Source organism: Micropterus dolomieu, linkage group LG08 (genome assembly GCF_021292245.1).
Source record: "Micropterus dolomieu isolate WLL.071019.BEF.003 ecotype Adirondacks linkage group LG08, ASM2129224v1, whole genome shotgun sequence".
Taxonomy (NCBI): domain Eukaryota; kingdom Metazoa; phylum Chordata; class Actinopteri; order Centrarchiformes; family Centrarchidae; genus Micropterus; species Micropterus dolomieu.
This window is the reverse complement of record NC_060157.1, coordinates 27,907,908-27,923,684: the sequence shown is the minus strand read 5'-3', so window position 1 is coordinate 27,923,684 and position 15,777 is coordinate 27,907,908. Positions and strand designations below refer to the sequence as shown.

At 39.0% G+C, this 15,777-nt stretch overlaps 1 protein-coding gene across 9 annotated transcripts in view; it reads right to left on the bottom strand.

Annotated features, from left to right (window-relative positions):
- The window catches only part of cfap74 (cilia and flagella associated protein 74), a 73,958-nt gene that overhangs the window by 32,440 nt on the left and 25,741 nt on the right, over positions 1-15,777 (bottom strand). For all 9 annotated transcript variants that reach the window (XM_046056274.1, XM_046056275.1, XM_046056276.1 and 6 more), the window contains 4 exons: positions 13,834-13,949; positions 11,485-11,607; positions 11,214-11,335; positions 4,120-4,248 (listed from right to left, as the gene is read on the bottom strand). In XM_046056274.1, coding sequence (XP_045912230.1) covers positions 4,120-4,248; positions 11,214-11,335; positions 11,485-11,607; positions 13,834-13,949 — 490 coding nt within the window. The remainder of the gene's footprint in view (positions 1-4,119; positions 4,249-11,213; positions 11,336-11,484; positions 11,608-13,833; positions 13,950-15,777) is intronic.

Below are 15,777 nucleotides of genomic sequence, written 5' to 3'. Positions count from 1 at the left end.
TGAAAGCTATGAGTCATTTTAGAATCCAGATTTAACAGTGTATGAGTGTGTGTGTGTGGATGGGTCTGTGAGTGAAAGCTGCACTGCTAATGAGGATTTGGAAATCCAATCACAGGCTCTGGCTAGGAAGACTTGGCAGTGCCATTTTAAATGACACACCGCCACTGCATAAAACAAAAGCAAACCTACCAAAAATCCACAGATAAGAAGGTGAGATTCAACCATGACACAGATGAGACATACAGGAACACAGCTTTCTGATGTGCTGGAATCATCCTTATTTTCCATTCACAGAATGATTTGAGTGAATTTCCAGTGTGACACTCATGTGGGCCTTAGGGCATCCTGAAGGATAATTCCGGTCTTATTTTTGTAGCTTTGGCCATTCTTTCTATTGGGTTTGATAACACTCACCTAGCCCCAGCTTGTGCCTTTCAGTATAATCATTACATTTAAGTCATAGAGCAAAGCATTAGTTTTTCTAAAATTCCTCACAATTGTTCAAGAACACTCGCTGCTAAAGTCTAAACTGCAAAGACTCTTCTAACCATCTGGACAAAGAAATATTCCATCCCCATGATCAAAGTGATTCTTAAGCCATTTCCCAAGTTGTGATTCATTCCCTAATCCATATTTGTCTCTATTAATTACTTATTAATAACTTTAACAGTGCCGCTGATATTTTTTTCTCCCAAATGGTTAGAGTCTTTCAGGATTCTGGAAATACTGTCAGGATAAGTGCTGGTTTGAGATTTTCAAAGATACTCCAATAGATAGTCCAATGGGGAAAGAACCACGAGTAAGATACATCGTGGTTGGGTTGATAATGCCAAAGAAGAATCATAAATCACAGCAATAATTTCGACTGACAAGGTATTTACATGTTTATTAAATGAGACAAATGATAGACACCTACCTACAATGCAATTTCACGACACCGCCAGTTGACATGTAAAAAAGTACCATTGAACATTTTATTTTATTGTCCAATATATCTGATAAAATAAGGATTCTTTTAGTAGTCCACAAAAAAACAACAACTAGTTCCTATGTTAAAGGTTTGGAAGCTGTGTTTGTGTTAATTCCCTTAAAGCCATATCCCTATGTTTGAACCAGATATTAGGCAACAGAAAAACTGACACAAAATGGCAACAAGCGTGGATGAGATTGATGCAGCTGTACTTTTAAACTGGCATATTTCTTCAACTGTCATAAAAAATGCGAAGGTAACTGCTTCAAGCAGGAAAGCACATTTTTAGCACAAAATGACATCCCCTCCCAAACAAAATACTGCTAATACAAAAACACTGTCAGGTGAAGTGGAATGGATTGGCAATTTAGTTCATCAGGCTACTGCCGGATTTATTTTTAGCAATGTCAATCTATTCCCAGATCCCTGCAATCAACTTGGTGAGTTCAATGTTATCATAATCAATAGAACTGATTGCCAAACCTACAAAATAGGATCCAAGTTATAATACATTTGAATTATCCTTGACGAACAACAGTGTTGTCAGTGGGAGCACAGGGAACTAGGTCTGGTGTATAAGGTTATGTAAGCAGAATCAGGGCCAGCACATAAACAGTGGTGGATGGTGGATGCATAGAGTGATAAGAGGAGTTGGAGAATAAGAGAGAGATGCAGAATAGATGTAGAGTTAGACGGGAAGTAAAGAGATAGAGGACTGTAGAGATTGAGTAAACCAAAAAGAAAGAAGTATAGTTAAGCACAGAGGTGAGAGGCCAATAAAAAGAGAAGTATGTGTGAGAGAGTGGGAGAAGACAGCACACAAGTGAAAGAGACGGAGAGAAAAAGTGTGATACAGAGGGAGTAGGGAGGGGGTGGTAGCTGTAGTTGTGTTAGTACTTGTGAACACAGCACCATCTCAGCAGCAGCACGAGTAATGCTGTACTCTAATCCTCGCATTAAAACCTCTGCTGATTCACTAAAGCAGATTAGTGACATTTTACGACTTTCCCCTTCTGCCCCCCAGCTAAATGATGACCAGTGCATACACCTAACTTTTGTCATGTGGTATGATGTTTTTTCCATCAATATCCTCACAATCATCAATACACAAAGCTGTTAAACTGTGGAGGGAATACAGGAGGATGGGCAGGAGAATGCAACTGCCCACGCTGAGTTTTTGCATACAGCACGCCTCTCATATTTGCCCTGGGGGTCTCCTGTCCGCTCTCCTGGCAGTTCAACTTTTGCCTCTCCATCTAAATATAGAGCCTGTATTGTTGTAGAAAGAATTACAATGTCCTTCAAAGTCATTAGAAACCATTACCATTGCACTCAGGTATGTAGAATCAACTCTCGCTGGGAGTTGACTGGCTATGGATTGTTGCCATTTGTATCTCTGTAAAACTCCACAGCTTGCTCATAACAAAAAGTGAAGCTATCATATATGCTTTGTAGTATACTAGATATAACAGATTCTGACAGATTTATCCAGCCAATACTGTCTTTCTCTCAAAAATTGGATAGTTAGTAGAAGAGGTGAATGAGATTTTATGCATTTTTTTGGCTAGCTAGCAAGCTACCTCTTTAGCTAATAAGACTGTTCTTGCTACCTCAAAGGTTGTTTTATGACATGTGCCTTATTTTTGTATCTGTGGCCACCATTTTTATCGGTTATGATGACAGTGTATTCACCAAAGTAACTGCAGAAATGTGAGAACACATCGACATCTGGCAACATCACAACAACAGTCAAAACAACAAAGTCAAATGGGGCACAAAATTGTCAGATAATTGCCAGATTATTTGGGATAATTTTCCCTATCTTTATGGCTTTCAATTCGGGAGCGTGATTTATTGATTTCACGTTCAGATTTTGTAATGCTTTCACTCAAAACCCTGCTATTGCACTGAAATAGCACCTATTTGCGTTTAGATGAGCTATGCTTCTGCTCAAACTGTGTGTTTGAATTCAGATATATTGTTGCCTGGACACATATCCTGCTCTCCTGTTTTAGTGTTTCTACTCACACTCAGGCTGCTTCTGTGCACTCGTGAAACATTAATAACCCTGACAAATCTCCCAACCAAGAGAATGCCAGGTGTTGTGTTTACCAATGAAATGACCTCGTTACGGGTGCCTTCGTTTTACTTCTTAGAACGGCCCGCACGAGCGGTTGCTCTTTGCGTTTTTATTCTTGTGTTGTAAATATGACTAATAACTTACTACAAACTTACTTGAGGTCCTTGATTTGGCAGTGACTGAGTCACAAAGGTGATGTAGTTTTCTCCTTTAGCACACTGATGGGAGGCGGTGTACTATACAGCTACTATTATACAGAGAAATGAGCAGAGCAGAAATCTGAGAGCAAATGTTTCATGCACGCGCACAGAAGCAGCCTGAGTGTGAGGAGAAGCGCTAAAGCTGGTGCGCAGGAAATAATGTATCTCCAAGCAACAATATATCTGAGTTCAAGCACACAGTTCAGGCAGAAGCAGAGCAAATCTAAGCACAAGCAGGTTCTATCTGAGTGAACATGAAATCAATAACTCATGCTCTCAAATTGAAAAACCACACTCTTGAATAAAGATAAGAAAATAATTCCATAGATTATCCACTTTATTTAAGAGCAAAACAGCAAGGGAGGACACATAGTTGGTAATCTCATCCTATTACTGCTCGTGTTTCTTTCCCTGTCAGACTTCTTTCCTACCAATGCTGCAGTGTCTCCAGATTACATCAGTTAACAAGCTGAGTAAAATGTCACTGCCACTGATAGAAACAATGGCCAAAACTGATAACATAATAGTTTTAACTAACCACATTATCCTTTAAAATTGTTGCTGGTGTAATGTATTGGTTTATTGTGTACTACTACAATTCTTTCTACTTCCAGTAGCCCTTAAAGCAGATTTTTCTATATACAGTGTGTAATGTGACAGTTTTTGTTCGACAGGAAAACTGTAGGTTTCTCCTTTGTTGAAGAAGCAGCAGCTAGGAAGTAACAAAACTGCAAGCCTGGCTCAAACATATGACAGTTTGCACTTTCATAGAAGGTTGATAGAATCTTAACAAGCTTACAGTCTAAAATAAGATTATGAATGCTCCATTGATTCCATTATCATTGCATCCTGTGTGTGTCCTTCCTTACCTCGGCAGAAACTTGAGTTGGGCATTAAGAGTTGATTGAGCCTGGATGAAGCCTGTTTTTGGTAGGATCTCCATGTGTTTCCTCATTTCTGGGCACACCTCAAAGGTCAGCTTCAAGGCTGTGCTGGCTCTGTCAGGCAGAAGATATGGTTTCATTAGCATAATGCTAAGACGCCAAGTGCATTCCTCTAATAATGGCAGTTGGCCAGGATTATCTATACTGGTACTGAAAAATGATGCAGAGGCAGTAACGCACTGGAAAACTGTAAAGGAAAATATGCCTTTACAGGTAAAGATTGCAATTCTACTTGACCTGGAGATCACCAAATGTATGCCATGGCCAGTTGCTAAAGACTACAATACTGTTGTATAAAAAAAAGATTTATTGCTATAATATTTGCACATGGAAACTACAGCAGGGTTAAGGTTATGAAAATATCATGGTTATGGCAAATAAACAATGGTTAAGATATGGTTAGGTTTAGTTAAGGTTAGAGTCCATATTCCTAACCTTAAATAAGAAATAGACACGTAATATTTATCAATTAAAAAAATGCCCGAGTGAACAGAAGAAAAATCTAAATCAAATCCATATTTGGTTTGACCTCCCTTTGCCTTTAAAACAGCATAATTTCTGCTTACACATAGTTTTTCAATGAATTCATCATGTAGGTTGGCCCAAACATCTTGGAGAACTACGCACAGTTCTGTGGATTTAAGCATCCTCATTTGCTTCTCTCTCTGACCATGTAATCCCAGACAGACTCGATCAGACTTCTCCGAACAGTAGATGGGTCTACCAGGGTCCCGCTGTTTTCTGCCAGTTCTGAGCTAACGGTGCTGCCGGACATCTTCCGATTGCGAAGGGATGTAAGCATGACGTGTCTATCATCAGTTTCATCTGCTTTCTTTGGCTGACCACTGCGTCTATGGTCCTCAACGCTGCCCGCTGAACAGCAAAACTGGAAACCCCTGAATGCCTTGAAATGTTTGCCTGGGAGAGACCTTGTTGATGCAGTGTAACTACCTTGTGTCTTGTTGCTGTGCTCAGTCTTGCCATGGTGTATGACTTTTGACACTACATATTCCTGGTGCTGTGCCCAGTGGACGTCACAGGTCAAGCCTCTTACCCATCAGGGACTCAGCAACAGCAGGAAAAATATTTTTGTTTGTTGTCTTTGAGTGACACATTTGAAAACTGCCTTGTATGGAGTGATGTACCCCAAGTCCATATCATTTAAGTGACCCAATTTCCAGCTCCAACAGATGGTTGTGCCTGTGGCTACAAGCCTAGCTGAGTATGGTGATATAAATGGCTCTTCACCTTGGGAATTCTCCAACACATCCAACCACAGCCCACACCTTTATAAAACGATGACAAACATACTAAAAAAAACTCTCTGTTTGCTGTTGGTGATTCAGCGACAACATTTTGTTATGTCTGTTTTCATCTTCAGAAATACAAAGGTGAGTGATGAGAGAGCTGTGGCCAAATAGACTGAGGGACCCCTCACTTTGCAATTTCCCTCTCAAATGAAATGACCCACTTTAAACAGTGAGGTCAACCAGATGGTTTCCCCAAGGCAAGGACTCTCAGGGACACTTTGGGGATATTAAGTTGCTATCTTTATTCCAGCCAAGTGATAACCTTCAAATCACGCTCATAGGAATATTCATGGATACATAATCATTTAGGGTAATTATGCATTTTAATTAACAGGGGCATTTAGCTGATCATGTCTTTTGCTGACCAATTTATTTCTGAAGAAATGTTTAATGATTTAAAGGTGAGTTTACAGCAGTTCCATTAATTTCCTTGGGGTAAAGAACACTGTGATACTAAGTACCATTAACATTATACTAACATTTTTGTTTCATTTGGTCATAGATTTACATGTTAAAACAAATGCTGATTTCTGTAATTCATGTAAACAATTTTGTTATTAGTATTAGTATTATTAGTTATAGATGAGATTCCAAAATGGATCCCTAAGAAAACTTCCTTGGAGTTCATACATTGTCTTTCTAAGCTTGCATTATAATAATGCACTATAGGCCAAGAGAACTGTATGTGGACCCCATACTTTTGGTCTGGGCTGCTTTTCATGGTTTGGCCCTTGGTTCCAATTCTGGGAAATGTTAATGCTACAGCATACAACAAGGTGGTTAGGAAAGGCCCTTAACTGTTCCAACATGACAATGACTCCTTGCACAAATCCTGTGCTCCCAAGAATGACAGCGTCATTCATTTTAGGATGTCCCAAAATGAAATGTTTACATTCAGGTGGCAAAGCCCTGTAGTAATCATGACAAGTGAGATAACGTTATTATAGTGCATTATTATAATCCACATAGGGAGGAGGTAGAGGTGGATGGATGAGTCAACTAAACTGGAATTTAACATGGACTGCTGTTTGTTTCTCATTTAAACCGAAAGCCATGTATTTTTTTTAACGGTGGCTACTACTGTTAAATCCTAAGTGCGTGTTTATTACTGTAACCATGATGGCAAAGTAGATACGGTGTAGTTATTTTAACTCATATCGATGTTTTGAAATGAATACTGGAAAGCCCTCCCCAAAGAGTAGAGGCTGTTATAGCAGCAGATTAACAATCATGGTTTTGAAATGGGATGTTCAACAGATACTTAGAGGTGTAGTATATACAATAACTATCTCTGGAAGTTAAGCTTGACATGATTCTCTTCGTGAAATAGTTTTAGGCAGTTTTCAGTGACAGACATTAATCTAGACTTTGCTGCATGTCATACCCCTATCTCTCCCCATGTTTTCTGTCTATCTCTACACTGACAGCAGCCAAATGGGCAAAATACATTAAAACATCTTGAAACATAAAATTTATGGGTATCTACTGAACTGTAGAAGAAATAATGCAGCAACTTCTTCTGAAGTTTGGCAAACAATCCAAAGAGCTCACTATGCTGAATAATAAATAGTAACAAATAGAGGCAGCATAAATAACATTTACTGCCCCTGTAATGCTCCCTAAAAGCTAATAAAGACACTCATAATAATCATTGATGTTTATTGACAATCATGTCAGGTCATGTAGCAGAGAAACTGCTCATGTTGAGTCTACATGCAGAGCTCCACAACTGAGTTCCTGGACTCTAAGTGCCCATTGCTACAGCAGTGCCTCGGCCCTTTCTTGAAAGGGCCAGGTGGCTGCACTTGCTTACTCCACATGTACTCTAAGCCTCATGGGAAACCAAGTCTTCACAGCAGGGGTTCTAGGCAAGCGTCCCTAAAATGCAGCACTGTCTGCTTTATACCATGAAGTAGCTTTCAAAATAACCAGCTGGAAGAACAGTTTGTTCATTAGCAACGACACTCATATTTCCCCCCGAAAATAAGATAATCCATCAACAACCCGCTCACATTCACAGGACACAGGACTAAGACTAGCTACAGTAGGCATATTAGGAATACAGTAAACAAACAGAAATTGAGGACAGAAGGCTTTATGCAGAGGGTAAAAAGCAGGTTGTTTTTTGTGGCCTGAGTTTGGGCAGGTATGCTCAACTCCCCAGCAGGTGCCTGTAGAGGAGTGTTTGAAATAAAAAAACACACTGTTCCCAAAAGGCAAACTCTGCCAACTCTCTGCAGAATCGTCCAATCATTGGCTCATAAGCAAAAGTCAAACACTACACATTTTAAAGCCTGTTAAAAATTCTTTCAATTAGTAGGAGTAATATTCCAAACACTGGCTTACAAACAAAAGAGACATATTCAATTGTGCTCTGTGTGGTTTTCTTAAAGAAACACAAACTAAGGAGGAGGACTTGTGGGATATCTACTCATCTACTCAAAGGAAAAAGTGACACATTGTATGATGAAAGCAGCAGCTCTCTTATTGTTTCCCCCAAAAGCCTGCCAAGCTATTTTCTGTCAAATTACTGTCTTGATGACAGAGTGACATATTGCATGGTTTGCTGGTGCAAGCATTAATATATTTTTTTACTTTAAAAGCTGCCGTTCACACTGATGCTGTCATCGTCATGTTGTCACATGTGCTGGTGTGCTAGCGCACCAGATGGCAGTTGTCACAAATCCCCCCCCCCCACACATGCACTCCCTCCCCCACTTGATGTGACACAATGACTGGCTAGGTGGTGGACCACACGCCTGCAAATGTTACTGCCCCTGGTGTATTCTTAACCTCTCGTGTGCATTGTAATATATCATATTCATAATCATAAAGGATTTACTTTTGTTCTGTGCTATTGTGTGGACCAAATAGGTTTATGGAGATGTATAGCTTATTGTTTGGTCCCTTAAATCATCCTTTATTTAGGAACATTTATCAGCAAATACATCTCTTCCATTATGTCCACACATTAGTTGAATATATCTAAATGGCACTTAGCTCTGAGCATAGTTAGGCAGAGAGTTTTTTATTGGGCCAGCTGAAAAGTAAGCTGGCCCTGTCAATTTTAAGGGATTTCCATGAGCTGTTTTTCTGTTAAAATGCCCATTTTGGTAGTGGAGTATTGCATTCAGCAGATAAGCCGGCATGCTACATCAGCAGTCCATACCACTTTCCAAACTCTATTCCAAGGATGTTTCGGAACATGATAACAAGTAAAATGTAAATACGACATGCAGCACTCACTTCTGCAGTCATCTCAGTGGGCTGAGGGGTTTCATACAGCCTCTTAAATACTATAATTCTAATATGTAGTTCATTATAGTAACCCTATCAATAAATATTGATTCTCTAAAATAGTGTTGCAACAATGTAAAGATTCAGTAACTTCTATCTTGAGGATTTTTTGGTTTTCTAAGGATCCTGACATGCATTGCTTGTCAGTCATTGACAGTGCATTTATGTCCGATAGTTTTTGATTTGACTCCTTTTTTTGGTTGTTACAGCTTTTGGCTTGAGCATAAAGATGTTATTGGTTCATATTGTGAGTTGAATGCCTGACAATCGTCTATGACCGAAACAATGCTTTTTTTCAGTAAACTTAAAAGTAAAAGTGCTGATAGTGTGTGGGGGTTCACTATCTTCTTATGCGTGACTTGACTCTCCAATGCACTTTTCTACCAGGTGTGCATTAGACAACATTCACAATGACTTTATAATAGACTGTTTAATATGCACTCTGTGGTAATGACATACTGCATAATTGACTATGAAATAGGTTCATACTGTAAGTTGCACAGAATGAGACTGTGTTGAACGCATTGGCCATTCCTGTGCAGACTGCAGACAGGCCGATTCTGACACACTTTTATTATTATTTGCTCACAGGGTTTTGACTTATTGGTCTGTGAAAATTGGGCAGTAGAGTTTTCAACATTCCAAGACTTAATGTTAAAGCATTTCCTAAACGATTTATTGCACTCACTGTTTCAGCAAGTCTATACCTACATTATTTTGAAGTTTTTTAGTTTAGGGATGGAAGGATTGCCATTTTCTAAAATATACAATTATATATGACTATAAAGTATTGAATGGCCCGACTATCCTTTGCCTTTGAACAATGTAGGTATTGTTACTGTCGGATATCCAGAACTGTGTGAATAGAAGATGAGACATTTGCCTCATGTTGCTTTGACAAACCATTTATAAATATTGTCATAATGATGATGTTAGCTGGCATGCAAACAAGCACAAAATTCCAATTTAGCTGGATAGATGTCATATAGAAACTTTGTTGTAGCATTTGTTTTCCCTTATAGTATACAATATATGGCATACTATGCACCAGCTGACTGTATCCAAAGGATTAATTTTACCTGGAGACAGACTACCTTTATCTGAATTTGTCATATCAGTTATTCTTACAGACTATGGGCACCTGCAGTAGCAAACTTTTTGGTCTCATTTAAGTAAATTGCCCAGTAAGCTCTAAAACTAGTCCTGTACAATGAACTGCTAGTGAATACTGTGCTGTTTCCTTTGGGAAAGGACTGTGTGTGTGTGGGTGTGCACGTTATGGTTGTGGACCATCTGCTCAAACTGTACATGAAAACACAATTGACCCTGAATCAATATCAGTGCCAAAATTTCCATTTTGTACCGTGACATTTTGCATCGTCACATTGTTGCAATGCAAGTTAACATGGCTCATCTCCATCATTATCACAACTCATAACAATATTGATTACAAAGACAGCACTTTAATTTATTTGCACATGCGTTTCTAAATAATTTAACGGACATTTTTACTAATTCCATCAAACAGTGCACTTCTGTTATGCGACTACGATATCATTCCATGGTTCGTTGTCACAAACTCAAATAAATTAGGCACTAACTACAATTAATTTACATACTCTGTCCAAGAAACATCCTAAAAAGTAACAAAGACATTTTGATAAATTTTAGTAAACTATTAGGGATCCGTAAAATAAAAGGGTAAGCTGAGGTCTCATGTTCTGAGTGGATAGTCTTTTAACAAATGCCTAGCATTTTTAACTGTAACATGCCTCACATTAATGAAGTTCAAATAAGGCTCCACACAGTTTCCTGGCATTCTATTTTCATCCTTGAACCAATGTTGTCTCTAACTGTTACAGATAAGTACTTAAAGTGACACTAATATGTTATTAAATTACATCTCACATCCATTAATTTGATTGTGGCCTGTTCAAACAAAGTAGTTGGACAAGACACACTGTATGTGTAAACGGCTCACTCTAAAGTGTAAACCAATTGGACATCAGCAAGAGATAGAAAACAATTTTTATTCAATTATAGAGGCAGAGGGACTATTCTCATGCTATATTTGTTGTTGGTAGCAAGTGAAATTATCATTTGCTTGTGTTTTTTGCATCGTAATTTACTTCTAGCTTTAAGGCCTAAACAATTCATGGTTTGTTTAGTGTGTACTATGTGTATTTCTTGTTTTAATTTACAATTCATTGACACAATCAGTGTGTTGAGTGGATTTACTAAGACTCCTTACGTCCCTCTCATATTCACTCTGGATTTTTTAATTGCGAGCCAAGCATAACACATAAATACATTTTTATGCGCCACTGTGCAGGTGCTCAAGAGCATTTCTGTATCAAGAGAGTGTTTACACATATGAAAAAGCTGTCAAGCATCTCTGGCTCAGGGACCCACCTGCTTTGGACAATGATACTCTCTTGATAGAGGCGGTCAAACATGCAGATCTTCAGGTCAATGCTGGGCTGAACCACACATATAGGGAAGCTGACCGCCACACCTCTCACCTGGATGCGTATCTGTTTGTACCAACATGCCATCAATCACAAATGGTTTACATAAAATAACATTGATGTCAATACAATCAACCAATATCTATGGCTACTACAATCCTTATTTTGTTTTCTACCTATGGCATTCAAAAGGCTTTAAACATGGTGTGTCTTACTGGTTTGCTGGTTAAGTCTGAGAATTTGATGTGGAAGTCCAGTTTGGACTCTCCTGGAATGGATGGAGTGAATACAACCTCGAGTTTGATGCTTTCAAAAGGTCCAATCTTCCCATCTCTATCCTGAAGGAGAGTACATGGCAAAGGGCAAGCAAACATTTGATTTTTTGATCTTAACAAAAACAATACTACAAATGAATTTGTAAAATTACCATTTAGCAATGAACATTAGAAGCTCACACTAAAAGCTAAATCCAACTATGACCTCTACATATTTTCACTGAGCTTCATGAGCCTTCTCTGTTTGACTTTGATTTAGTGTACACAGGATCCAGTTTAACATTTTTACTTCATCACACAAAACCATGTAGGGGTACGTAAAAATCTCTCAAATGTGCAACTCCAAATGGCTTGCAGTCAAACTACAGTGAAGCTGTGGGGATTGTCTGCTCCACTTCAAAGCATCAAGGTTATGAGAGCAATAATAAAAAACAAAAGAGAGGAGTGAGCCATTCATACAGCAACCAACTCAATATTGTGGGACCATGATAGCTTGATGGATAATCTGCCATTTAAAACAGCAGCCTTCAACCACACAATGTGAAAGTATCAGTCAAAATGACAATGATAGAGCCGCAGGCATACGCAATACACACAGCCATTACAGGCGCAGAGTGAGAGACGATGCACCATTAGCCCCCCACCAGAGAGACGTAATGAACCCTGAACAACTCCAGAACTTCACATGGGCCACAAGGCACAAACAGCATCAGTGCTAAAAACAAGATGTCTTCTACAGATGGATATAATGGGTGTTATACGGATATGGTGGGATATTAATATTTTTTGGTCAGATATATTAAAAACAATTCATTGTGTCAATATTTTCAAGTATGAAAAAGCTGCTTTTCAGTCACCTAGAAACAAGGAAACATACAGCACCACCAGAGCAGGACTGACCAAAACCAAAGAGCTGATCATTGATTTTTAGAAAAAAGAGATAAAGACACACACTCCTGTCTATCAGTGGAGCTGAGGTGGAGCAGGTGAACAGTTTAGGTTCCTGGGAATCAGCATCACAGACAAAATGACGTGGTCGTCTCACATCTCCACGCTGGTGAAGAAAGCTCAGAAACAACTGGATTTCTTAAGGAAACTTAAGAAGGCAAAAATCCCACGCCAAGTTCTTATTAACTTTTATATCCTAACTGGAAACATCACAAACTGGCACAGGAGGTGCACGGCCCAAGACAGGAGGGCTCTGCAGTGGGTGATTTAAACCACTCAGAAGATCATTGTTACCCATCTACCGAGCATCAGTAAGTTGAGGTGCCTGTGCAGAGCCCAAACGATACTAAAAGACAGTACCTCCAGAGGTAGAGCGGGTCGTCCACTAATCGGAAGGTGGGTGGTTCAGTCCCTTTCTCCAAGTGTCCTTGCCAAGATACTGAACCCCGAATTGCTCCTGAAGCTTGTGTCATCAGTGTACGAATGTGCGAATGGGGTGACTGTGACATGTAATGTAAATCTTCTGTTGTACCACCAGACTTCAGAGCAGCGTCTTTCCTAAGACTGTGAGACTCCTCAATTCATCCTCAGCACTCCACCATGTAAAATGTTATTATTTCTATGACTTGTTATTTATCCATCCATCTAGAGTATAGAATTTTTGCTTTTTGTTAGTGGCATAAATGGGAACTACAACCATTATATTACCATTTTCATATTTCACATTTTCAAAGGGGTGGTATTGTTGTTTAATCTGTCGTTGATCAACAACTTGATCATGAGCAAGATCTCTCCAAAACTACCAGATAGATAGATATGAAATTTGCTGTGGATATTTATGATTACTAATTGATTCCTAAATGATCATTGTCATCCCTGACAAATTCACAAACACTATAATTCATATATATATATATACATATATATATATACATATACATATATATATATATACATATATATATATACACACATATACATATATATATATATACATGTATATATATATATATACATATAGCTCTGTTAGGCTGCACCGTGGAGCTTTGAGCTGAATGCTAACGTTAGCATGCTAACATGCTCATAATGACAATGCTAACATGCTGATTTTAAGCAGGTATTATGTTTACCATGATCACATCTTACCTTAGTATAGCATGTAAACAACTGCTAACTAGCACTAAACACAAACTACATCTGAGGATGAAGGGAATGTCATTAGTTTTGCATTTTTGGTTTGTTTTTGTATAATAATTTTGATCTGATGCTGACAGTAGATGAAATGTCAGGGGTGTTACTGCAAGACATAACTGAGTATCTGCAATAGAACCTGATACTTACATTTCCTAGACTTATGTCACAGGAGTCTGATTGGCTCTGGTCCATCTGGGCATCCACATTGGTGCTCACACAATTCTCAGGAATAGCTTCTGGACCTGTTGCTGAAGCCTCTGACACTACCACACACACACACACACACACACACACACACACACACACACACACACACAAAAGGCAAAACCTGATTGAAGCTCATTTTTACTGTTAAGTGGTTGAGTGGTCAACCTGGCCTGAGTAGCTACCAACCCACCAATTACAACACAAAGAAAACAGTGTGAACCCAGTAGAAATTTGGCCTTATGGTGGCACAAAGGGAAAGCTCATGAGGGTCACTAAAATCAATGGTTTCCTTCCTACTAACAGTATGGATGTGCACTTCAAATAGTGTGTAAATATGAGTTAATAAATAATAAATTTTATGCCAATCTATAACTTGGCCATCAGTTCAAGAGATGTATGTGATATAAAAAAATATATGCCGGCACAAATAACTACTGTAGCCTAAAGTTTCGGCTATGATCAGACAGCCTTTCCCAACAATGGTGACTAAAAAAAACTCAGTCTCAAAAAGACTCAGTCTTTTCCAAAGCCAGCAAAGCAGATGCAAAAGACTGAACAGCTTATCAAAGAATCAGTGGAGGAAAGTGCTGAGTGCAGCGATGAAGACTTCCAATCTCAGAGAACATTAAAGAGGAGATGCCTCTGTGTCCCCAGCTGTGAGAGCAAGGTGAACCATTTGCTTTCTGTCTGTGTCTGTTTGTTTTTTATTTTTGTTCTTACAAGGACCAAATGTGAATAAAAAGATGACAGAAATCATCCACAATGACGAGATGTTGTCAGTGAGGTGACGTTAACGTGGCTAAAAATATTATTACAGGTGGGGTATTTGATTCTAATCTAATACATGTCTTTTCGTCAAATTCAGTGAAGCCCACAGCCTAGCTAATGTTAGTTACAGTACTAGCTGTGTAGTTGTTTGCTCTACATCATGGTATTGGATTTCTCCAGAATCGCATACGCCACCTTTAATTAAATATATTCTGTGGTATAAGAATGTCATTTTTCCTACATTTAAACAGAACACTGCCAGAGAATGTAATGCCATTGACAATTATTACTCCAGAATGCATGTGCCAAACCAAATGAGTTTTATATAAACATATTTGGTAAGCAACAAGATTTGGGATGGGTACTTGGTCCGTTCACGCTGCCAATTGCCAATTGTCTATGTCCATGCTTGTCATGTGTTGCAAGCAGGTATACAATTTCCAGTGGGAAAAGGCAAGTACAGGTTCAGGTTTCAGTTTTAGATCCATGCAGTACTCTAGTTCAAAATTGGCAATTCAATTTTGTTTGTGTTTGCATATGTATAATAGCTTTACCTGGTTGCTCTTCCTGCAATGTCTCAGAGAGCTCCTGACTCTCTTGCTTTGGTTGTAGTTCTCCAGTGCCCTTGGATACAGAGCTCCTCTGATTGTCAGATGTTGTGTTTTGACTGCTTGTCTCCTATCAGTCAAAAACAACACACATTTAATACTGTAAATTGACAAATTTGTTTTCTCCAATTTTCATTTTCATTTGAAAATTCAGGACATAAAGGAACAGCAACTCTTGAGGTCCAGATCGACAGTCTGACCTGGCATGTGTTGGCAGAGACCTGGGATGGCAATGGCACACGGCTAGTTTCTGGAGTGAGACATGTGGAGGTGTCCAGGCTGAAGAGGGTGGCCAGTGCACCCTTGTTGGTCAAGGTGAGAGTCCGTGAAATAGTCTGGCCCACCACATGCGAACCAAAGTCAACAATCTGGCTGTCAACCTCCAGCTAGAGAGAGGATACATTCACATGCAGCAATGAGCATCAGCAGTGACGAGCTACCAGCTTGAACCCATAGATTTACATACATTAATACATGCAGGAATTGATCAAATAAGATAGACAGCATA